The 24,664-nt window shown below is 44.7% G+C and overlaps 3 protein-coding genes across 6 annotated transcripts in view; 2 read left to right on the plus strand and 1 right to left on the minus strand.

The window, feature by feature from the left end:
- Nucleotides 1-19,529, minus strand: part of FANCM (FA complementation group M) — a 73,079-nt gene extending 53,550 nt beyond the window's left edge. For all 4 annotated transcript variants that reach the window (XM_068416730.1, XM_068416729.1, XM_068416731.1 and 1 more), the window contains exons 1-4: nucleotides 18,984-19,529; nucleotides 18,120-18,292; nucleotides 16,607-16,684; nucleotides 15,750-15,908 (exon numbers count right to left, since the gene is read on the minus strand). In XM_068416730.1, the coding sequence (XP_068272831.1) occupies nucleotides 15,750-15,908; nucleotides 16,607-16,684; nucleotides 18,120-18,292; nucleotides 18,984-19,419 (846 nt within the window). In that variant the 5' untranslated portion in view covers nucleotides 19,420-19,529. The remainder of the gene's footprint in view (nucleotides 1-15,749; nucleotides 15,909-16,606; nucleotides 16,685-18,119; nucleotides 18,293-18,983) is intronic.
- Nucleotides 1,305-10,670, plus strand: LOC137672419 (heme-binding protein 2-like). Its single transcript, XM_068416639.1, has 5 exons — nucleotides 1,305-1,571; nucleotides 6,854-6,945; nucleotides 8,185-8,326; nucleotides 9,712-9,895; nucleotides 10,320-10,670. The coding sequence occupies exons 1-5, from the start codon at nucleotides 1,346-1,348 to the stop codon at nucleotides 10,489-10,491; spliced, it is 816 nt and encodes a 271-aa protein (XP_068272740.1). The 5' UTR covers nucleotides 1,305-1,345; the 3' UTR covers nucleotides 10,492-10,670.
- Nucleotides 19,530-19,644: 115 nt separating the features above from the next.
- FKBP3 (FKBP prolyl isomerase 3) lies at nucleotides 19,645-24,264 on the plus strand. The gene is made up of 7 exons (XM_068416614.1): nucleotides 19,645-19,792; nucleotides 19,865-19,966; nucleotides 20,054-20,161; nucleotides 20,543-20,678; nucleotides 21,680-21,747; nucleotides 23,087-23,184; nucleotides 24,024-24,264. The coding sequence occupies exons 1-7, from the start codon at nucleotides 19,682-19,684 to the stop codon at nucleotides 24,076-24,078; spliced, it is 678 nt and encodes a 225-aa protein (XP_068272715.1). The 5' UTR covers nucleotides 19,645-19,681; the 3' UTR covers nucleotides 24,079-24,264.
- Nucleotides 24,265-24,664: the final 400 nt, after the last annotated feature.

Here is a 24,664-nt window from a genome sequence, read left to right on the forward strand (position 1 = left end):
AAGTCTGTGATGCTGATACACCGCCCACAACTAAGAGGCCAAACGTCCTCACAGAGGAACTCTGCCTCACTGTAAGCAGTGCATTCCACTGTTCTGCAAAAAACCCCACGTGCTCAATTCACCAGGAAAGAACTGTTCTCTCAGGACATTCCCGCTGGCAGTTGTTCCTCCATTTGCAAATTCTCCAAGAAATTAAGAGTCCCTGGCTGGTCAGCTTTGGCTGACAGACGGAACACTGTATAGGAACAGCAGGATTTCAGTCTGTAGTATCAGAAGTACACGATCAAGATTTGCATATCTCCAGCTTCTAAGGCAATTGTCACACCAAGATCAGCCCCTGGAGGTAGGTAACCACAGCTGAGCCTGGAAGAAAGGTACTGATCAGAAAAAAAAAAAGGCAGGGGGGGCAGGCAGGTTAAGCGTCACTTCAGAGTCAACAGTTGCATCCCCAGCTTTTGGTCTCTTCCTGCAAGCATCCCAACAGTGTACGGGAGAGGGCTATTTGCCTATTATTCTAAAATTCCCAGAGGTTCCCCTTTCCTGCCTGCGCAAAAGGGACTGCAACACTTATTGCACATTAAAGTTGGAATGAAAGACAACTACAAATAGAACCACACGCTCCACGCAGACCCCTGATTCAAATTCAGATCCTGCTTTAATTGTCAGAGCCATCCCCATAACAGGTCTGCCCATCCACCTCTTTCTCATAAAGGCTTGCCTAGGCAAGGGCAAAATTATGCAGCTGGCAATTTCCAAGGCTGGACTTTCAATAACAAAGTGACCCATGGCTTTTGCACTCCTAACTGGAGTCAGTTTGGAACGACTCGCAGACACTCCTGAATAAAATCCCAGAATCACAGAATCAACCAGGTTGGAAGAGCCCTCTGGGATCATCGAGTCCAACCGTTGCCCTGACAGAATGAAAGATCCACCTTTCAAACGTGGTTTGAAAATATATAAAAAATAAAAGTCACAAAAATGAAGGACCAACAGGATGTGAAGAGCAGTGGGGAAAAAAAGATGATGAAGCGAACGGCCAGGAAAGAGAGCATGAGTTAACAGGAAAAAACATACAAAATCAAACTTCTTTAAGGTCTTGACTGCGTGGATCTTAAAGCCTGGAGCCCCAGGAGCGCCCGCCCAGCCCCGCCGGCTCCGCGCAGGGACCCTGGCCGGGCTCCGCTCCCTCCGCCCCCGGCCGGCGCTGCCCGGCGGTGGGTGGGCAGAGGCGGGGGCCGCCCTCGTGTGTGCCACCCTCGCCCCCCCCCGCCCTCAAATCCCTTCATAAAGCGGCGCGGCGGCGGCAGCGCGCCCAGCCCGGCTCGGCTCGGCACGGCTCGGCGCGATGGAGACGGGCGGGTGCCGCATGGGCGGCGCGGAGCCGGGCGCGCCGGCGATGATCACGCTGGAGGACCTGGACGGGATGGCGGAGGAGAGCCCCGACTCGGCGTACCACAGCAACGGCAGCAGCGTGGAGGAGGAGGCGGAGCGCATGGAGGACGAGGAGCAGGAGCGGCTGCTGAGCTACTGGCAGAGCGTGGGCAGGGGGCACCAGGTGGACGTGCCGCGGGGTAAGGGCCGGCCGGGCACCGCTAAGCCGCTTACACCCACGGCGGCCCGCCGGGCTTCAGGGGGATTAGCGAGGCGGTGCTGCCGAGCTCACCGGCCGGTACCGTGACCTTCGTGGTCATTTCTGACCTTCAGCTGCAGGGTGTCCCCTCGGCAGCTCCGCCGATGCTGGTGACAAGGTCCCCCGCGGGACGCCCCGCACGCGTGTCAGGCGGGGAGCGGCGCGGTGCTGGCAGGGCCCCGCGGTGCCACGGCGAGGCTGCGGCACCTCCAAACCTCCCCCTGCTCCGGAGAGCCCGGGGGGAGCCTGTCCTCGGGGCTGGGAGCCCGCTGGCCCCTGGAGAGGGTGTGGGGCAGGGCCCCATCGGCCCCCCTCCACCGACGGCTCTGGAGCAGGGGCTCGGGCTGGCCCTTGGGCTGGCTGGAGATGTGTGGGGGCACAGCAAAAGGGTGGCAATAAACACCCACCGTCGTTCCATACGCTTCTGGTACTCAAAGTCTGAGCTACAGCTTTGCACAGGGTGATTCAAAAGGTTTTTCTAAGTTACAGTGGCTGCAGTAGTAGTGGATTGACCTATTTATACTAAAAAGGACTGATGTGAGTTTTCAGTCTTAATTATTGCCGAAAGTCTTATGAATCTCTCCTCACTGTAGCTATCCAAGAGGTTAGTCCTTTAATAAAAGATGGTTGAATTGAAATAAAGCAAAAGGATCAACTTTGCTTTTTCACAGTAAGCCTCACGGGCTTATCTCAGTGAGAAATGGTTTGCTTTCAATTTTAAGACAGACTGAAGAACCTGAAAGACTGTAACAAGTCAGATAACTCACACCAAGCGGCAGAGAGCAACTGCAAACTTAGCTCATTCAGAAACTTGAACTCATCTGCACTGCCCTTTGTGGGGAAGGGGAGACCTTTAGCATCTCCACTGCTCAGATAAATCACCTTCTAAGAGGCTGGGAAGTAGCAAAACCTCGAACAACAGACTGCACTAGACACTACCAAAATGAAATCACTTCTTTAAAAACTTTTTCTATATTCCAGCACAGCAAAGAGGGTACCCTCCTTTTCCAGTCATCATCTTATCTTTCTGACGTTTTAACAATGAAAATTAACTCCCCCTCAGGTACTAAAAGAAGAGCAAGGTCAGTCCGACAGAGTTCTGTGGCTTGCCCTGTCCTCGCTGCCCCTTAGGAGGGGTCTCAGGGTGCCTGGCACCAGCAGTGCCCTCCCCTAGTTTCCAGCAGCCACGGGTTTGCGTCTGTAATCAGTGCTTCAAATCTGACAGCTTCAGGTTCTAGGGGGGCCCAGAGGCAGGGGCAGAGGAGAGGGGCTCTGTTTAAGGCATGCTCGAGTGAGGCGTGAGCACACGGATGCTAAGTTGCTCCTTCAGAGTAGCTTTGTGCAGAGGAAAACAAGATTCCTTCCCGTGAGGTTATCTGGTATTCTGATACATAGGAAATTTAATGCCCTGATTCATTAAGATTTATTAGGCAGGATATCAAGTCTAGGAAATGTGTCAAAAGTAGTAATTTAGCGTGGTTTAGTTACTGTATCATAAAAGGTTTACTTTAGAACACTAAGCTAATGATACAAAAATCTAACCAGAAAATATTTTCCTCAGATATCGTCCAAGGCTGTATGTCAAGAGCAGGCTGCATCTCAACTAAAACCCCCTGAAGAGATTTGCTAGGTTAGTTTACACGGTCCTTTCAAAGACCAAGTTAAGAGTTAACATCCATGTTCGGTATCTGGTCAGCTAAAGCTTACTGAGCCTCAGGGAAACGCACAGAGGAGCCACAGGATGACCCTCTTGGTGTGCCCCATCCCAGCAGCTGGTGTCACTGAAAGCTCCTTGGATGGGGCACACCAAGAGCGTGAAAGCTGCCACAAGCTCTGACACCTGTTTTGTTCTGTGGTGACAATATACCTTTCAAAAAGGTGACTTGCTTTGTAGCTTTTGTTAGCACCTTTTAAGGGTAACAGGATCACTGTGAGCCTTCTAAAAATCTAAAATTTTGTGAGATGTGAGCAACAGATATTTATATGGCTGGCATATCAATCTGTACTGTTAACAAGATCTTAATCCTATAGACTGACTGACTAGCCTATGTTAAACCTTGCAACAAAAAGGTAAAAGAAAATTAAAGGTGCAGGAAGGTATAATCTAACTTCCTTGGCTTGCAAACTACATTTTATCTACTCCCAGTAGAAGCAGAAAACATGCTACAGCAGTTACTTCAAATGTCTCAATCCTAATTTCAATACAAGGACATTCATTAACAAGCAAGCTCAGGAAAGTTGCTACCCATCAAAACTCTCTCCAAGGTGCATGGCTGGTGGTTCTCTTCAGCGTGAAGGTTTTGGTTCCCAGCATTACAAAGCTGTCTCCTCTACTCTAGAATGACAAGCTTTGTGTGCAGGTACATTATGTAAGGGCACAGCTGACAAGTGCCTCCCACTTCAGTGACACTCCCAGCAGGTCCGATCAGACACAAATTAAGACACACAACAGTTTAAATACTGTTCAATCTCGCTGCTGTGTGCAAGCCTTGTCAAGTGTGCCTTACCTATATAAATCCCTTTGTGAAGATTTGCCTCTTTCCCAATACCTACCTACAGCAGCAACTGTAATCACAATTTTGAAAAGTAATTAAAACTAAAAGTAATTAAACTAAGTCTTTACCTAGCTACACCACTACAACTCATCGTGCCTCGTTTTGTCACACCAGTATTCAAGTCTGCAATCCTGGACTGACAGACGACATGCCAAGCAGCTCACTTGCTTTTAGGCAGCATAATCTAAGTATTATCCAGGTTAAGAGATTTATAAACCAAATGTTCTACTGTCGTGCCTGACAGGCATGGATTCATGAACTGAAGAATAAAACTCCTGACAGGACTTTATGTAGTTATAATCCCTATCCTGTGCATTAATATGGAAGAAAGAAAAGAGAAAAAAAAAACATTAAACCCCCACATTTATCAATAAAGGAATCTAAAAATAGAGTTAACTTTTCTAGAGTCCTAATTCTTGAGTGGTCTGTGGAAAATTCAGTGCTGAAGTCTAACCTACTTTTATTTTTCTCTCAGCCTCCAAAGAGATCAATTTCACATGTCAGTTATTACTTACACTTTAAATGTTTCCCAATGACATTTTTAAAAAAATGTTTAAGATTAACTAAACTGTAGCTTTCTCCCCTTTATTAAAAGGATCTTTACTGTTCCAAATAGTCTTCAAGCTAAAACCCCTGCACTGGATGCCAGGAGACCTAGGTTTGATTCCCAGCTCAGATACAGTTTTGCTAAGTGACCTAGACCAAGTAAATTCTCCTGCATCTTAATTCCCCTCTTCTCTGCAACATCAATAATACTCTCTTCCCTCATCATCTTGACTTTTCCACTTAAGATCCTGAGGCACTCAAAACACCCAAGAGAAGGGCTCTTCAGTTGAAGCTTCAGCCTTTTTCTTGCATGTCTAGTACACACCATGAGGCAGTATGGCAGAAACTCACATCCAGACTTTCAAACACTGCACATAAAAATTAAGTTTCTAATCCTCTATCGAAGTGCACAAATGCCTACATTACTTCAGCAACTCCTTTGCAAGAGAGGCTTTCCACTCCTAAGACTAACCTTATATCCAGAGTTTCCAAGCCTGTCTGTTAGGGATCAACGTCCAAGCAGAATTCATTCATGAACTGCAGCTAGAATTGATGGCAAGGCCACCACACTTGCAAATACACCTAATCCAACCATATTTAAATGACAGAACTGCAGAAGTACTAGAATATGCTAGTATTGTATATGCAAGTATAATATATTTCCTCCTTGTATCCATTTGAGCTTGGCTGGGAAGTGCAACGACTAACACAGGCTGGATGCCTGCTAGTGTTACTACAGCTAGAAATAGGGGATACATTCGTTATTTAATTTCTTACAAACTGTGAGAATCATTCAAAAAGTCACAGCACGTTTCAGTTCTATCTCAGTAGTGGTAAGCGAGCACGCAGGTGCTCAGCATTCTCCAACAGCAGTCAGCTATTAACACTCTCCTTTACACAATGATCCGCCACCAAAATGTGTGTGCTCAGACCAGAAGTGATGACACGTGTCAGACTGTGCTCCGAGCTCCTCTTGTCCCAAAGGGCAAGACAACGGGCCAGGGCAAAGACAAGAAGCATGCAAAACACAGTGTCCCTGTTAGTCAAATAAAGTCGGTATGTTCCATTTCACCTTTATGGTGACTATGACTATTCGAGAACACTGACCCACTATCTCCTTCTGCAAGGTGTAATGGAACCTGACAAGCAGAACACTGCAACCTGCTTTGCTCCCGCCTTTATATGTTACATTTCAATTTTGCTAGAGTGTTAACATTCTCCCTAAGTCAACAGTCTTCTGGAATAAAACCTTTCATCTGACATATCTGGTATCTAATCAGACAGCACATATGTATAAAACTACTACGCAACAAAAAACAATTGTGTTAACACAAATCTCTGTTCTAATTTCTTTCTTAAACAATCACATCTTCTTAAGACACAGTTCTTCGGTGAAGTATACACTGAGGAATTTTAAGTTTCCTCATCTTACATTTCTTTAACTTAACAGGACACTTTTCTCCTCCCGCATCTCGTTTCCGCACTTCAATCCCCCCTTCACACCCCACCTTCCCTTTCTCCCCTCCAGCCTGAGCACACCAGGTTCTCCCAGCCCCTTCTGCGCTTCACCCTGCCCTACCCAGCTGGGTGACCCTCCACCAAAGTATCTCCTGTTCATCAATGCCACTGCTGTACCATGGAGCCCCACACCAGGCACAGCACGTGACATGCAGCTTCACGAGCACTGAACAGAACAGTCACCTCCCCTGACGTGCTGGCTGCAGCCTTGCAACAGCTTTTGGAAACGACACGGTTTCCACAGTGTATTTCCTGGAAGCTGCGAACAAGAGCTGCCAACTCTATTTACTTCTTCACATGGATACACACTAATCCAACGCTGAAAGAGTTGCTAGAATTGGCAACATCATCTGCAGAGCCAGGAAACCGGGCACCTCCAAAAGCTTTCCAGAGACGCTTGAATAATTGCAAGATATGAGGAGTGGGAGAGTGAAATCTGTTCCTAACAGGACAGAGAAGTCAGTTAACTTTTCCTATTAATACTGAAGAACAAACTAAACTGCTTATAAAGTCCCCTGAAGTTTAACTAAGAGAAAGAATGAAACACATTTCATTTTTACTTCTACAGCTTCGCTAAAATCGGACATGTGCTATTTTGTTGCAGAGATGGCAGAGCCAATTCAGCAGCTGACTAGGAATAACAACCCCCAGGAGAGACAGACCATCCCCTTTACCCTGATCCAGCGCAAGGAAAAGGTACCGTTCCCCTTCCCGGCTGGGGGGTTAACACTGTTTTCAGTATTCACACCTAGCTTCCAAAAATATGTTTCTTTATAAAACTATTTTAAGCATTTAGTATTTTTAACATCATAAGTGCAAAGGTATATTTTTAACATCTCACCGTTTTCACATGTGTGAATTTTTTTTTTTTGTAAGGCAGAAACTAGCAGGAAGGACAGAAGATGGCCAGGAATTACAGTCTTTGTGACATTTTATAATTAATTTAACAAAAACCCCTCCTATTTTGACATTAGAAACAAATTGCCTATTCATTTAAATCAATGCATTTGCTTCTTTACACAATCATGTTAATAAAACCTTAGCAAAGAGTATTCAAAAGAGATTAATACCTGAATGTAAAACCAAACACGCACTTTTGTATCATGGGTCATTATCAAAGCACCAATTTGCAAATTCATCTTATCAAAACTCTCTTATTCTCTAATGAAAAATCGAAATTGATGTCCAGCAAATTGTTTACAGCTCAGGAAACAGGCAAACAAGTGTCTAGCCTGAAATACATGACAAACCAAGAAAATCTTTACTAACCATGTATGAAGAATTCTTGTCACATTTCTTTTAAATAGATCTATGTAATTCAGATTTATAAATATCACAATTTGATTGTGTTTCATCTAAACAGTTTGGGACTCCTGACTCTTTACGTTGTAATTAAATGCTTGAAAGCAATTTCTCAGTACTACTGTAATAACTGCAGATAAAAATAAGGTTATTCAGTGTTAATTGCAACTAAATATTTTACACTGCAAGTCCCAAACATGACAGTTCCTTATTTTAAAGGACTACCTAGTAGTCTGTTGAAGTAAATTCTGGTCCAAGATCAGCAGCATATCCCTTCTTGATTTATATGAGGAAGGATTGAAATTCAGATGCTTCTTTCAGGATCATTTCACTGACAGTTGAAAAAAGATGCAATTATTCTTGTACTCAATACACTGCATTGGTTTTGGGTATCTACTTATTACTTACCAGCTTGGGCCTTGAAACAACGTGCGTGTGAACCAATATTAAATAGTACTTATTAATAGTACTTAAAATCATTCCTTATGCTTGCCATTCTCCCGTCACACACCTAGAGAAGGTGACTTCTTTATGCTATAAGTAAAGCACTGAAATATTGTTTGACTTTTGTTTACTTGGGTTTTTCAGGTGATTAACTTAAAATCCAAAATTATTATCTTACTGTTTTTGCAGCTTGGAGATCTGCTTTATGAAAAACGTCAGTATGGAAAAGCCAAGTGGGCTTGTATAAAAATGAAAGGAAAACAGTACGAACAGAGCATATGCCTTGGATTCATGAAGCTCATGAGGTACATCTGTGAGCAGAATTCCTCAGGTAATTGCTATAACAATTCTACATTAGGTAAAACACTATATTTATGCACTAGCTCCTCCTAATTGGGAGGATACTTTTATTAGCTTTGTCCAAAGACTCTGCCCTGTCTATAAGGACATTTGCTTATAGAGCACTTAAACCAAAGTGCTGCTCCTCTGCAGACATGCTAGATGAGAACATCTGCAGGAAGCCAGCACTGGTTCCAAGGGCAACGTGACCACTACAACTGTCTGGGAATCGACACTGGCTATTTTTGTAGGCTGTCAGCTATAAATTAGGCTTTTGCTACAGAATTTTAGCCATTGAGTTTTCACAGAAGTACTGAAATCACCTATTCTAAGTACCTATTCAGAATGTAATGCCAAAAGAGACCATGATGTTTTGCCTCCTTCGTTTTAGCTCGTGATACTCAACTTGTGCATGTTTGAACGGACATCAAAAATCTGTGTGGTTGAAGCACATTTTCCAGAAAGATAACCCAGTTTTAACTCAAGTCCTTTAAAAGAATGGCAAGTTCACCATGTCCTAGATAGCTTGTGCCTGCATGAAAAACGTGCTCCTACTTTCCAATCCAATTTAATCTAGTTTAAACGTCCAGCCATCAGTTCTCATTTTTTTCATTCTCCAGTTGATTAAAAGCATTGCACTGCCCAGTGTTTTGTTCTGTAATAGTACATGTGTTGTAATCAAGTCAATCCTTAATTCTCTTTCCAAGAAACTAAAAACATTGATCCTGAAAGCTTTTCCTTAATCAGGTATTTTCCCCACTCTCCCCATTCTTTTAACACTTTAACATGGTTTAAAAGTAATTTTGGCTCCAGAACAGTGCAGTTTTGTTTTCAAACTGTGTACAGAAGCAAAGTTCCCACTCCTAGTCATCACTGCTACCTGCACAGTCAAAATCACAACCTTTTCCTACAGCACTGCAAAAATATAGCAACATGTTTGATAACAGCAGATCCTGAATGAATTCACAATGCAGCCCCCTTATCTTGCCTACATTCTTTGCCCTCAAATACTTAACACATAACACAAGGTCAGTTTACAAGATAAACAACAGGAAAGAAGTTAAGTCAAACTCCTTGCCCTACATGAAGGTAGGAGAGCTCACCAAATACCACATTTTAGAGACACACACACATATTTTCACATGTGGGTTTTAGATACAGGTATATACACACACAAACTACAAGGCATAACAAAATGCTGCTTCTGTTTGGAATACACAATCCCCTTTTCTAAAACACCCTATTGAATTCCTTTTAGTAATGAAACTCTTGCTGCTCTGTGGTACTCACTTTATATTATTCAGTATGAGTTCAGAAGTCAAGCACTCTATGTAGACCTCCTTTTATATTTTCTAAAAGTCCCGTGTGTCTCCTCAGGACTGTACTTGGGGATAACAATACCCATTGTGACCATAGTCCACACAAACGAATCTCAATCGGAGATGACACAGTCCGTGACCGTAGCGTACTACCTGCCCGACGTGCTGCAGGACGAGCCACCTCATCCTTTTGACTCCGACATCATCATTGAGGAATGGCCTTCTACCATTGTCTATAGTAGGTAAGAAACATTTTAATTTTGTTCTAGTAAAAAACATAAAAAGATGCAATTTTCAATTTCGGCATGTTACATCTTTTAAATCAAGTTCTAAAAGCTAACAAAGAGTAGAACTTGATTTTTAGTAATTGTTGAAAGCTGCCTGCTTTATGAGACTGGGATACTCAGGAAATAATGGTTACCAACCTACTTGGGAAAATGATGTGAGATACAATAGCATCTCAAAACACAGACTACTCTGTGTAGCTGCAAACAAAGCATCCAACATATTACTGCAAATGTTAAGAAAAAACTGTTATGTGTTTGAGATCAGAGTCAGGTAGTATCATCTATGAGACGTGACTAAATAATTTAGCAGGAGGTATTTCTAGGCTGTGGAAAAAATGTGGATTTTAAAAAGAGCTTGATATGAAGTTGATTGTTACAGGAGCTTCAGAGGAATCACCAACGAAGACTCTATAATGAGAGAAATAAGCCTGCTGGCGGAAATCCTGGAGAGTCCCGAGTTATGTTTGCAGGATACATTCATCATCGCAGGCTACACAAACCCAGCTGCTGCCAACCGACACAACGAGATCTGGTTCCTCCAGAGACCATAGCCTCCATGTCTGACGCCTGTCTGTCACAAGAATCAGTTCTGATTTCCTGGTAGAATCTTACAGGTGAATCACGCCAGACTAGATGTCAACCCCTCAAAGATTTTAGAAATGTCCCTTTTAGCCAGTTTGGCAAGGCAATCACTCAACTTAACAATCAAACAGAGCTAACACCAGAAACATACAGTTTCCTATGTCAACTTTTACCGTTTTTACACTATTTTTACGGAGATTTTTAGCACTTTAAAAGTCAGTTCACCTTATCTTTTTTTGCAAGATAAGGGAGACCTCCCTCCTCATCCACTTCGTGGCATCTCTAGACTGCTTGTGGCTGGGGACAGTCCTAGGGGAGACCCTGCAGCCTCTGCCTGGCCTGCTCTGGGTACCTCTTTGCTGCACAAGCGACACAAAGACCCTGTTGGGGCTTTCAGTGGGACACACGTTAAATCCACCTCACACACGCAGGCTATGCTTCAGAAACACAACGTTCAGGTCTTAATTTCTGAAGAGAACCACCAGATTTAGACCACTGGGATTAAACCAAGGAGTAAGACTAGGCCAACGCTGACTGCTTTTAATGTCATCATCTGTGGAGCAGAGGCTCTTAATGCTTACCTCAAAAAGCATTCAACCAAAGGACTTTTGACCTTGAGAAGAGACTAAGGCGGCAGAACAGTCCTAATGCTCATTAAAGTTTTGATAGCGAAAGTTACAGGTTACCTTAATTACACACTCATAGTAACCCCATGACTATATTTGGCATTCCTAAACAGAAAGTGGTTATTCTTAGCTCTTCAATTTTCTGAACACTTTCATCTTATAACTTTGCTGAATGTTAAAACACTGATGAAGTAATTTGTTCAGTACATTTTACACTCTTCTGGCAGTACCACGTTATTAAAGTTATAAATGACACAAATATTCCACAGAGTCAGAGAAAAAAATTTCAGCTAGAAGTGACCTCTGCCATCACCCAGTCCAGCCCACGGCTGAACGAAGGGCCAGCGTTGCTGGCACAGCAGGCTGCTCAGGGCCACACACGGCTGGATTTTGAGCACCTCCAGGGATGAGGAGCTCATAACCCCCCTGGGCCCTGTTCCAGTATTTGACCACCCTCACTGTGAGAATTTTTCTTCCTAATATCTAATTTTCCCTGTTGCAGCTTGTTTCTTTTACCCTTATCCATGTGATAATTGTTGAAGCAGACAACTGCTAGTCTAGCACGCTGTGATTGAAAGACAAGCTCACATAGTTCTACATCCACCAGAAAATCTGAAAGCAGCACTCATGCTTCGCTGTGTACTACAGTTAAAGAGCACCTACTGCACTTTAGAATTGGGGTAGTAAACAGTTTTGCTCTCAAAAAGCCCTTAATGTCTCCCCTTACAGATAAGATAATCGAATTTAATCTTAAGAGAAGTAAATGTCTTTTTATATAAAATTTCATGAAGCATTATTTATTGATTACAGGATTTAGGCTTTAAACAGAGCTTTTGTGTTACTCAGTTACAACACACAAAGCAGCAGCCAGAGCCAGTGTCTGCTGGCTTACAGTAGAGCTAATTGGCAAACAAAATGGATTTATGTAGTACTTCTGACTGAATAAACATACAGGTCTCAAGGACTTCAAGCCTCCTGGTTCCACAAGGCTCTCTGCACAAAACTGACTTTACACTTAACCTAAAGCCTCTTGCTGAGCAGCAGGATCAGAGAGGACAGGCTGGCCCTGGCTGATGGTGCTTAAGTGTGACCAAGGTGCTCTCTGGTGGTTGCCCACAGAGATTACTGGGGGAGACAGCAAGGGGAAGGGGAAAAAAAAGAAAAAAATAAAATTAAAAAAAAGAGAGAGAGAGAGAAAAGCCTTAGTTTTAATGCAAGCAAACTGATAGTCTTTGGGGGCAGGGGGAAAAAAAGAAAAACCAACAAAAAAAAGCAATCCTCACTTTCTTTTTCTGTCTGATATCCCCAGCTGTTCAGATATCCTGCACTAGACCAGCACAGACATTTGTATTGATGCAAATTAATTGGATGTTAAACTGATTGGGGGGTGGAATCTCAAAAAACACTGTGGGTTTGGAGTCTGTCTTATTCTAACCAGAAAGCCCTCAAATCTGGTTTGCCAGGTGACAGCACAAATACTTGTGCCAGTTGTGGCCACAACTGGGAACCACTCGGTATGATGTGCCAATTTAAATGCACCTCAAAGTATTTCTTACTCAACAGAACAAGACGATGAAGGTACCTGTCATGTCTTTTATTCCTCTCAATTTGTTCAAGATACAGGATCATCGCCAGGGAAAAAAATTCAGACCTTCTTTTCAATATGTTGAATTGTTTCCTGTTGGATTTTCATTTATTTTGCTCTTTAGTTATTTTTAGCATTTCCTCAGATTGTTGGAAATGCCAGCCAGTATTAAAGTGAAAGCTAACAAATTAATGGAAAACAATAAAAAGTTTTTAAAAACTGAGCTGAGTAGAAGAGCACCCAGGGAGGCATTATATAACAGGCTTTGTTTTGCCCTCACCTCCCCAAGACTTTTATAAGAGTAAATATAAACAATCTTCACCTTTGACAAGATTTTATGGCAAATTAAAGAAGTTTCTGCAATTTGATTGCTTTTGCCAGTTATAAAAATTATTTTAATGCTTTGGCACAGCAAATGTCAGACAGCTATTGGAAGCAGTTAAACCCTCTCACCACAAAGCACCGGTTTGTACATACTTTACACTCTAAATGTCTATTGCAAGAAGCATTGTCTGTATCTTATGTCTGTTTCCATAGGCAAACTTCACTTTACTTCTGTGATTCAGCTACTTGTGGGTACGTTATAGAAACATTCTTGTTACAGCAACATAAAAATCAGGTGATTATCTGAATGTACTGATATCCTTAACTGCAGCAAAGTGTTCAGTGTTGTTTTATGTAAAGCTGTGAATTCCAAAATAGTGTTTATTTTGACTTATGTTAGATGGCTTCTGCTGCTGAGAAAGAACCAATTAATCTCGAGTTTGAAGATACACTTTATGGCTGTGGAACATTGTTCCAACTTCTGTCAACGGCTCTCACAAGCACAGGCACGAGGAACTGAGTTTTTTCACTGATTAAAGTGAAAAAGTGAAAGTAAATAAAATTTACTTTATAGGTCCACCAGTGAATGCCAAGGTAATGTTACTATTACTCAAATAATCATTTTAGAAAGTTTGAAAACATCACATCAAGCGTGATTACATAACTCCTATTATCAGGATAGGTATTTTATTATCCATCTGTGGCTCTACTTTGTAAGCTATTAATTAATGGATTTTCATTTTTAATTTGAAGTTATTAGATTTCCACTATTCAAAGGAGATAACAAAACAGAATTCACCCATATTTTTGGAAGATTAAATGATGTAGCCTTAACAGATAAATGTTGCCCTACATATTGTGTGTTTTTCGAACAAGTATTAGTGCCTGAAAAGTTTATTCCAGCTATTGTGATACTCAGGGCCTTGCTTATTGTATGTATACACCGATAAACATAATTTTTCTGGCATTGTTGCGTTGTGCTGTTTTACACTGTCCTTTGTTTCCACTGAAATGTCACCTTGTGTGCTGTTACTGTTTGTCAAAATTAAAGATAATGATTTTATTGTGCAGAGTACACCTGGCTTTCATGTTTGTAAAAGACATTAAAGTCCTTTTGCTGTCTTTGCTTTGAATGGGAACAGCACAAGTCACAAGTTACTATTCTCATTTTACAAGAGCCATTTAAGTCCCAAAATTTTACATGGTCGCTCAAGACCCAAAAACCTTAAATAACTTTTAAAAAAGACATACATTCCTTTAAATAAACACATACATTTGGAGCTATGTGTCTGTGCTGCAGCTGGCAGGTCTGCTAGCAAACTCTCTCCTCCTCACTGCAGAAGCCACCTGCAACCCCATTTTCATCAAGTGCCTCCCACAATTCCCACTGCAGCACAGACTGGGGCAGGACTGGTTTCAGAATCAAACTGCAGAGAAGCAGTTCTTAACCAAGGGTGACGTACGTATTGGAGTTTTCTCCTAAATGCTGATGCCATTCAGAACACACTTCACCACTGATTCTTTTGGCAGGGGACAAGAATAATGCAACACGTGCTTGTTGCTTCTGTGGCTGTGCTCACATATCTGTCCTGAGCTCAAACTGCTCAGAAGCCAGAACACAGGAGCAGGGTAAAAACAGTGTCATTTAACTGCAGGGCACGGCCGAGGTCCATCGCTGCGCTGCAGAAAACTGCACAAACACAGAAACTCCCCTGCAGAAACCGAGCTACAGGAGCCACTTCTGAAACTGCTGAGGTCTCCAAGACTAAGGCTTGGCTTGCCCATGAACGCTGGCAAAGGCTGGGGCACTGTCATTTCGTGCCCTCTGTGTTGTTACAGCAGGTACAAGTCTTATTTTCTAAGTAAAGCAGCAGCGATACAAATGCAAATACCAGATCAAAGAAAGGAAATGGAAACCAGCGAAGCCACAGAGACAATTTAGTCAATTCCTCAATTACACAAGATTAGCCAAACCTACGTGCTTACTTCAGCTCAAAACTCAAGTAAAACACGTCAGATTAAATCCCTGCACTCAGAAGAATATTCAGAGGCACCTGGAGTGACGCAAAACTGTCTTTAAAGTTCTTGCCAGCTTATCAGTGGAACTTCCTCCTATAAATACACTCCCAGGTTACTGGTTTGAAAACAGCTGATCTAATTCAATCTATAAAATTAATGAACCAGTTTGCCTTCCAATGGTCTTCACATACACTACACCAAAATCATTAAACTTTAACCAAAAACATACTCCAAGGCCAACAGTCTGATACTAACTTAATCCTGATTTTTTTTTACGTCTCTTACCAAAAAAAGCACACACATGTTGAACTTTTCAGAGTGGTATCTCATGCAATACCATTTGCCTACTAGTACCTCACTGAGAGGACACAAACCATTAAGTCATCATTGACTGGGCAACAGTCTGGTCCCTGCTAATCTGTCCTATATTTGGACATTGCCTACTGGTAAAAAAGAAAAGAAAAAAGCTCTTGAGAAAAATAAAACAAATAAATCGGGGAGAACTAAGTACACTTACAGATAACTTAAAGCTCTAGAGAATATTCTTAATCAGAGAACATGTTTCAGTCATTATACAGTTTTCATAAGCTGGCAAGAAGCTGGACAACACAAGCATGGCCACTCTCAACATCTTCATACTGTCCATTTACAATAAAGAAATGCCACCACTCACCTGGATGTAAGCATTCTGAATTTCTACCAGTTCTTCACCGAGTGGAACAACAATTTTTTCCACTTGTCGCTCATGAGAATAAGGCTGAATTTCCGGAGATCCTTCAGCACATTGCTCAATCTGAGCAATGAGTAAGTTGGAAATAACTTGCTGCACAGCCTGTTTGAGAAGCCACAAAAAAAGACCATATTTGCTTGTTAACACTTCAACAATGCAAGTCAGTATCACATGAAAGTAACTATTTCCATATTTTAGCAGGCCTTGAATGTAATTGTAAGGTAAAGGTACCTACTACCTATAGATGCAAAATGAAAGACTCCCCACTTAAAGATCTCCAGCAGCATATAAGGAGACGATATGGTAAGTTCATGAATGCAAAAAGCATGCTGCTGCACGAGGGCTGGAGGGACAGAACTCTCCCTTTGGCTTTGGGGGTGCCATGAAATACCTGATGAGAAGTAACCTGGAGCTAGGAGCTTGAACTGAGTTTAGATGTCCATCTGCCACAGACTGAAAACCTCAGCCTTACTCACATCTACCCAATACACTACACTGAACAGAACACAAAAGCCATTTTGCATTGAGAGTATATTCTTTTTGCTTCGAGTAGGTTTGTATTCTCAAAAACCAAAAGGTATTTTTTTCCTTTTATAAAGGTCAGGAGACAAATAATACAAAGCCTATAGCATGAAAAAGACAAACCCTCAACAACCAACGGGCTGTAAAGAGATCAGTTTTTATGTGGAATTCTAACAGACTTCAGTACCCTGTACAGTGCTCAAACTGTATCAAGTGGTATTAAACACAGCTTCCAGGGAAATTTTATCATTCCAACCATGCCAGGAGATGTGACTCACCTTTGTATCACTGCCTGGTGTGGCACTCAGGGCCAAGATCCGAAACTGATTTGTATATTTGCTTAGTTCCCTTACAACCTAAGAACAGGAAAGTTTCTGTTAATATCCTTAAAGGAGATTATTTGCTTATACAAACTATACTGATGAAAATATCCACTACGTAGAAAGAGCTGAACAAAATACCCTAAAAAGAGTATATCTACATTCAAATGGGAACCAGGAAGTGTTCAGTTTATAACCATTTTATCCAAGAACACTTAATCTTGATTAAGAGAAACACTTTACAACCTTGGTAAATTATGAAATGATTTTTCACTCGATTTAACCAAAAGATTAACAGCACACTAACTCAGGAGAGCTGCCAAAAAGCAAGCTTGAAGAACCACTCTAAAAAACATAGATCATGGATGACTAGTCCCATGAAAGCTGAACAGGGATTAGATGACAACCAGCATGCCAACCAGCATTCAGGTGAATCTCACTTAAAAGTGTTGCATTAGCAATTGGGAAAACAGCTGTGTAGCTAAAACAGAGAACACAGCCTGCCAATTTCACAGCCAGAGGGACCGATGAGGGGTGATGGAAGAGATTTTTCTCAGCTGTAGCTAAGATGACTCAAAAGCTAACGAATGCAAGTCTTGGCTCTACGTTACAGAGCGATTTGCATAATGGTAAAATATTTTAAGAAAATATTTTTACACAGTATTTTGAAATAAAATGACCTATAAGCCCAAATTCTTTGAAAATGAAGTTGCTGTAGTTCTGAAGAATGATAGAAGAAGAAAACTGCAACACTGGCAAACCAACGTGTACTGTTTTAACCTGGCAAGCTACCGTCCCTTTTCCAGCATGCCAAGTTAGATAAACACTAAAAAACACCAACTTTCCTCTAAAGAGGCCTAGTAAGCAAGGAGACATAACTCCATGTACATTCAGACAATTTCTCCAGTATATAAAACTGTAACTTTCTTTTAGGTCACATATTGCTGTGAGGAGATTAAGCAAAGATAATGTAATAAACGCTTTGCTACTCGAGACAAAACCCAAATTTAAAAAGAAATCATGAACTCATTTTACTAAGATAAAGAACTTTACAAAAAAAGCCCACTTTTTTCCTGGAAAAAAACCTCTCCCCATTTAGGAGTGATTCCAACATAGCACAAACACACCAGAGTATGCCTGCAAATACAAACACATCTGAAAGAAACAGCACAGTGACTTTTTTTTTTTAAATTGCCCCAGTCAAAAAAATATTTTGAAACAAAAATTACAATTTTATTCAGACATTAAAAAAAATCCCACCTCACTTCACGAAGTTTTAATACAGGTTTTGCTTAAAAACAAGGCACTGACAACATAGAGGACCGTTTGATCTCTCTGAAACAAAGCTAAGGACCTAAAGGACAATCTCCCTACAACAACGATGACAGTGACACTTTATGGAGATCCTGTAAGTGATTTTAGGGAGGTTTTTTGTAACTACAAGACAAGAGTGGGGTGACACCAGCATTACCTGACAGTAGGCGTGATTTCCAAGGGCTTTGTGGGCTTCATCAATAACCAAACATTTAATCTCTACAGCAGGACATGTCCCACGAGAAAGATCATTCACCATTATTTGAGGTGTAAGGAAGAAGACTCTCTTGGTAATCCACAATTCCCTCCGACTGAGGGCTTGGGTTCCCCCTGAAAATTAAAGCAGTAACATTAGCAAACTGTTCTGCTGAGAACAAGCCACAACCCATGACCTGAGAGCAACCACAGAAGGCCAGCGGGGCTGGCAGACACGTGTCGGCTTTGGCCTTTTAAAATAGCACGCACCTTGAGGCTAGTCCCATTTTCAGGAGGAAAAGGGAATACTAGAAAGATTTTTTTTCATTAAAATACAAAATCCAGAAGCATGGAAAACAAGGCTAGGAAGCTTGCCCCCTAGCCTCCCGCAGCCCTATACCTAACCCACACCATCTCTGGCTTAAAACCAGGTTATGGATTCAGTCATTAAGGCTGTTACTTGAGCAAGCAATAAACTGCAGTCTACGGGGTTTGTGAAAACAGAAAAACAACAAGAAAAAAGGCGTTATTCTTTGGCTTAATGTCATACAGAGCCTATTTTCTGTGCAGAAACCCCAAGGCCCTGTGAACGACAGGGCTGCACCCCAGATCTACAAAAAACATGTCCCAGCACTTCATCACCCTTATTTGGGTGACCTGGGGTTTTAACTGTTGCGAAACCTAAAATCAACCCCTTAAAAACCTTTTTCCCCCCTTTTTTTCTGCACTGCGGCTTTTCACGCTGCTTGCCCTTGCCTTCAAGCGAAGCAGCCGCGACGTTTGCGGCTCCTCCGAGGCCACCGGGGGGTCCCCGCCGCCGCCCTACCTGTCATCTCGGCCATGTGCCGGGCCGGGATCCCCATAACGCGGGCGCAGGCCTCCATCTGCTGAGCCACCAGCGGCTTGGTAGGGGCGAGGAAGAGCACCTTGCCGGAGGGAAACCAGCGATAGAAGTTGTACATGACGACGGCGGCGACGAAGGTCTTCCCCAGCCCGGTGGGCAAACAGACCAGCGTGTTCCCCAGCAGCGCGGCGCGGGCCATGCGCAGCTGGTAACCGCGCACCGGGTAGTTCGTGGGGTAGATCCAAATGGAGCCCGCAGCCTCGCAGAAACCCGCCGCCGCGCTCGGGTCCGCCACCGCGGCGGCCTCCACCAACAGCAGGTCATCATCCGCCGCCTCATCCTCCTCCTCCTCCCCCGGTGCCTTCGCGCCCGCCGCCCGCCAGGCCTCAGGCAGAGTGCGCTGCCGCCCGCCGCTCATCCTCCCTCAGGGGCCCGCCGCGCCGCGCGCCTCCCGCCCGCCCTGAGGGAGCGCGCGCCCGCACCCGCCGCCCTCCATTTTCTCTCGGCGCCGCCGCTTGAAAGCCCCGCGGGGGCCGCCGCAGGGACGACGGGGTGGGACCGGGGGCGGCTCCGCCGTCCCCGGTCCCACCCCGTCGTCCCTGCGGCGGCCCCCGCGGGCACGACGGGAAGGCTGGGCGGTGCGTGAGGAGGAGGAGGAGGAGGAGGCGGTGGGCGGGAAAATGGCGGCCACCGTGGGTCCGGCGCAGCCCTGGAGCGCGGAGGAGCTGCGGAGCGAAGCGCTGCCCAAGAAGGATATCATCAAGTTCCTTCAGGAGCACGCAGCGCAGGCGGTAAGGGAGGGGAGGGGTGCGCGGTATAGGGGGGTGTGTGTTTCCTCCGCTGCTCACCGGCGTGTCCTGCAGTTCCTGGCGGAGCACAAGCTGCTGGGGCAAGTGAAGAACGTGGCCAAGACGGCGAATAAGGAGCAGCTCATCGCGGCCTACACGCAGCTCTTCCACACGCAGGTGCGGGGCTGGGGCGGTGGGGTTGAGGGTTGGTGGGGGGGGGGTCGTGCGGAGGCTGATGGCTGCCGCCCCTCTGCCTCCCCGCAGCGGTTTAAGGGCACGGACGGCGCGGAGAAGGCGGCGGAGAAGGCGAAGCCCGCTAAGGCGGAGGAGGCCAAGGGGAAAGCGGCGAAGGCCGAGGAGGCCGTGGAGGAGGTCGGTGCGGCACCGCCGCCTCGAGGTGTTGGGGCGATCGCGGGGGGCAGCCGAATTAACCAGGTCTTGACAAACCTGGTTAGAGCAAGAAGTCTGGTGTTCGTACCGTGCCTTAACCTTAGGCAGCTGCTGTAACTTGGGTTAGTGATGGGCCCTGTGCATCTCTCCCAAAGCTTGTCTGTGCTGAAGACTGCACCTACACTGCTACATTTTCCCCAAATATTACAGCACTGCAATAACATGAACGCTTTAAAATGTGCCATTCACTAACGCTGCATGTGTTCATTTGGTGCCTTGAACTAAGTGGTTGTTTGGTCTTGAATGTGGCTGGTCTGAGAATAGTTAATGCAGCAGTCATTAATTCTGTTTTTATAAACTTAGGGCCCGCCAAAGTATACAAAATCAATTTTAAAGAAGGGCGATAAAACCAACTTTCCAAAGAAAGGAGACACTGTTCATTGCTGGTATACAGGAAAGCTACAGGATGGAACAGTCTTCGATACCAATATTCAAACAAGTAAGGCCGTGGATGTACTGTTTGGCTTTTGTTGCAAGTGCACTTAGGATAAATTAGCTGGGATCATTAAGCAGCCTTGGGCAAGCGTTTCCTTCTAGAAGGTGTGCATGGCAGGAGTCCTGACAAACTGCTTTTGCCATTGTGTTGTTGAGCTGGCTGGGGGTGTCCCTGCAGTCTGCTCCTGGGGCCTGATTTTCCATGAGGGAATGCAGGGCAGTATTTTAGGCCTGGCTGGTGTAAAGTTACGCTGCTGCCTCTTGCCAGACCTCACGCTTGGCGTTCTCCAGGCCATAGATAATGTGAAATGTGGGGATTGAATCAGTGCTGAAACTACTTTGGAGGAAAGATGGTTCCTGCTCAGGGATCTTCCCCTTATCTATGGAATTCGAGCACCAACAGCAGAGTTACCTTCTCTACATAGACACGTCTTGGTGTGCTTCTGTAATAAACCCTTAAACGTGGAGGCACTGGGACAAGAGTGATCTGGAGTAGTCTGTGTACCATATCCACTGCAGGGAGGTATGCTGGTATTTTTGTGGCAGTTTCTCCATCAGAGGATTTAGGCATATGAAATTCTGAAATACTAGAAATGCTTTTCCAGCAGTGATGTCCAACACTGAGAGAACAGCAGGGCTGTCACTGGAATACTGTCTGTGAGTCGTCGTACTTGCTGTATGATGTTGTACGTTCCCTATTGACTTTTTTGCTTCACTAATGCGTTTATGACTTGTACCATCAGCTTTAGTAATTCAGAAATGAGTCTTTTGGGCTCATTGGATCACTGTCTGAAAGATGCTCATCAGCTTTAGCCCTTGGTGCAACTTGAACATTTAATGTTTTTAGTGTAGAGCGCTAAATTTTCCCCTAAAAATCTGACAGTGGGCTAGAAGTAATATTATAAGAACAGATATTTATATATAAAGTGTTATCGTAATTTTAGATAGAAGTATGGTATGTGCTGGTGTGATGTTAAAGCAAATGAACATAAAACTGTCTTTCAGGTTCAAAGAAGAAAAAAGCAGCCAAACCTTTAAGTTTCAAAGTTGGCGTAGGAAAAGTAATCAGAGGTGTAAGTAAACCATTAACAGCTCCCTCAGAATCCACAAAGTTTTCGTTCTGCAGGATTTATGAGCAGGGTGCAAATATTGAGCTGCTGTTTTCATTTCTTGTGGAGGTAAAAAGGCAAGTTGAAGGCGTTTACATCTCCAGAGGTAATATTGATTTGTACAGATGCATTCATCCATCTGCAGTGCTGGTCTTATTAAGTAGTGTGTGGAAAACAGGGTAACAAGTACGTGTTCCTCAGGAGGAGCACAGCCTCTGTGCTGTCTGGCTCGTGCTTTGCCCCACAGACAAGGTTGTCGGGTTCCCGGGGCTCCAGCCATCACTGTATGTGTTCAGTCTGCTTTAGTCTGTCAGATTTGCTTTCTCTCAGCACCTCTTTGGTGTTTGCCCCGGTGCCTCTTCGTGCATTGTTCAGTTCACCCCTCAACCCTGAACTGGGTGCTGACACTCCAAATTCTGGCTGCTGTCGTGCGCTGAAATGAGCTGCAGTGTGATGCTGTAACTGCTCTGTCCAGCTCCGAGTGCCACGGTAGTGCAGGTGGGAGCTGTGAGGGCAGGACCCAGGCAGGTGAAAGGCCCTCAGTAGAAGGATCGAGTGTCCTGCACACCCATCACTGCTTACATCTGGAAGGCACTGACACTGGTGTGAGGCTGGTGTGTCTGGGAGATGCCAGCAGATGAGGTGCTTAACTCTGCCTTGCTGCTGCTGAGCCACTGCTGACATTGGTGGCTGTCTGCACAAGATAAGGGTGCGAGAAGGATCTTCCGCTTACCTGGCTAAAAAACAAACCCAACCCAGTGCAACCTTCCACGCTGCTGTGCAGGGAAAAGGCCTTTAGGGGTGACTGGATTGGAACTGGGAAGGGGAAGATGTCCCTGGGCTGGTGGCCAGTACTGCAGAAGCAGCAGTTGCCTGGGTTTGTCTCCAGGCTTGGCGTAGCGCTCCCGTGTTTGTGTAGGTGCCAGATACATTCCTTGGGCTGTTCCAGGGCGTGAGCTGCAGCTGTTCACTGAAACCTTGATACGGGGATGAACTGAATGCCAGCTTGGGGCAGCACGAGCCAGCCCTGAGGGGGGACGAGCACCGGCATAAAATGAGCCTGTAGGCATCAGCCTTAACCAAACGAGTCTGAGCTGGGCAGTGCAGGACAGGCTGGTGTGGGAGCAGGGGACGTCAGCCACGGGGAGCGCTTCCACAACGAAAAACAACGTGAAACTACTGCACAACGTCTGCTCTGGGGTGGGGGGGTGTGCTGGAGAGAGGGAGGGGGGACTGCGCCCTGGAAAAGCACGTGAAATGCACTTCTTGGTTTGAATTTGTTTTGTTTTGTTTTTTTTTTTAGTGGGATGAAGCTCTCTTGACAATGAGTAAAGGAGAGAAGGCTCAACTGGAAATCGAACCTGAGTGGGCCTATGGCAAGAAAGGGCAGCCTGATGCTAAGTATCCTTTGGCAATGGGTTCCTCATTAGGTAACAACTCCGAAAGGCTTGGTGGAGGAAATGTTACTCATGGCAGGCTTAGAATGTTAACAGCACAAAAACAGTCAGTGAACTTCATGGACGGGTGCAATCGCCTGTTTGAAGAGGGGCTCCTGCAGGGAGCACTGCAGCGGGGACGGGCTGTTTGCTGCCCCCTTCTTCACTCTGGCTGCCTCCACATGCTTATTGACACAGCACCGACAGGGATGCTGACCAGGGCAGTAGGGAGGGGGAGGAAAGCTCTGCTGCCACTGTAGAGACAGCAGTTGGTTAAATCTTGGCTAGAGGAACCGGTTCTGGGCTACAACTGAACTATGGGATTGAGTGATCCTGCAGAATGTCTTAGGGAGTCGTGTTTCTTTTTCACCAGCACGGGGAGGAAGGGAAGGGATTGTTCTCTCTTGCTCGAGTCCTGTGTCATGGTAATTTAAAGGACTGTCTAGAAATTCTTCCCCCTGCAGTGCAGTAGGACAGCCTGCCTTCTCCCAGAAGACCAGTGACTGTCCCAAAAAGGGACAGGCACTCAGGCAGCTCAGGTAGGACGCAGCTGCTCCTCCTCGGAGGAAGGGGAGTAACAAGAAGCATGTTTTACTGTGGAACTGGCACTGAGTACCTTACAACTGCTCCTCTTAGACAGCAGCTGTGGTTCCCTACTAAACCCACAATGTTAAAACCAGTCAGGGAAATGTAACACCAGCACAGGAGGAAGAGGACAGGAGCTGGGACATCACTGAGCAGCGACTGGTGGGGGAACTGGGGGGTCCAGGGGTGTTTTAAAGCTTCCTTAACTTGTGCAAACAGGATTCCACCCAATGCAAAACTCTTCTTTGAAGTGGAGTTGGTGGATATCGAATGAAACGAAGTTTCCTTCGCTGCTGGGAATCCGTTTATGATCGAGAGAACTTCTGACAACTGCAGTTTTGCTCTTGTAACTTCAGGATCTAGTTACAACTGTGGCCTTGTATCGAAATCACGTTTGTTTTCCCTGCCCCCCAACTGCTGTACAGCACCGTACCACTAAAGAGAACCGTTTATACCTGCACGTGCCTTCACTGCTTTGTGTGTCAATCACCTCACACCTTCCTGCTCTTACTGGGGGGGAAAAGGGCACAGATTACAGCAGGCTGTGAAGGGAGAAGCGACCCCTCTGGAACTGCCACAACTGTTATTATCCCTTCCTGGGCTGAGTGACCCCAAAAGTGCTTCTCTTTCTGCTTTCTGGGTAGGTTTTATAGCAGCACTCACCCAACAACTTTAGTTAACTTAAAATATTAGAGGAGGAAAACATTTACATTTATATTGCAGCCAAAGAAAACCAACCCCACTACTTTCTCCTCCCAAGGTGTTTTATAGAAGCGTCAGGCACAATGCCCACCCCTTCTAGGTGAGAACTGGAGGTCCCATGAAGGTGTTCCCCCACCCCAGCCACGCAGCACAGGTGC

This window comes from Nyctibius grandis, chromosome 20, assembly GCF_013368605.1.
Source record: "Nyctibius grandis isolate bNycGra1 chromosome 20, bNycGra1.pri, whole genome shotgun sequence".
In the NCBI taxonomy this organism is placed as follows: Eukaryota; Metazoa; Chordata; class Aves; order Nyctibiiformes; family Nyctibiidae; genus Nyctibius; species Nyctibius grandis.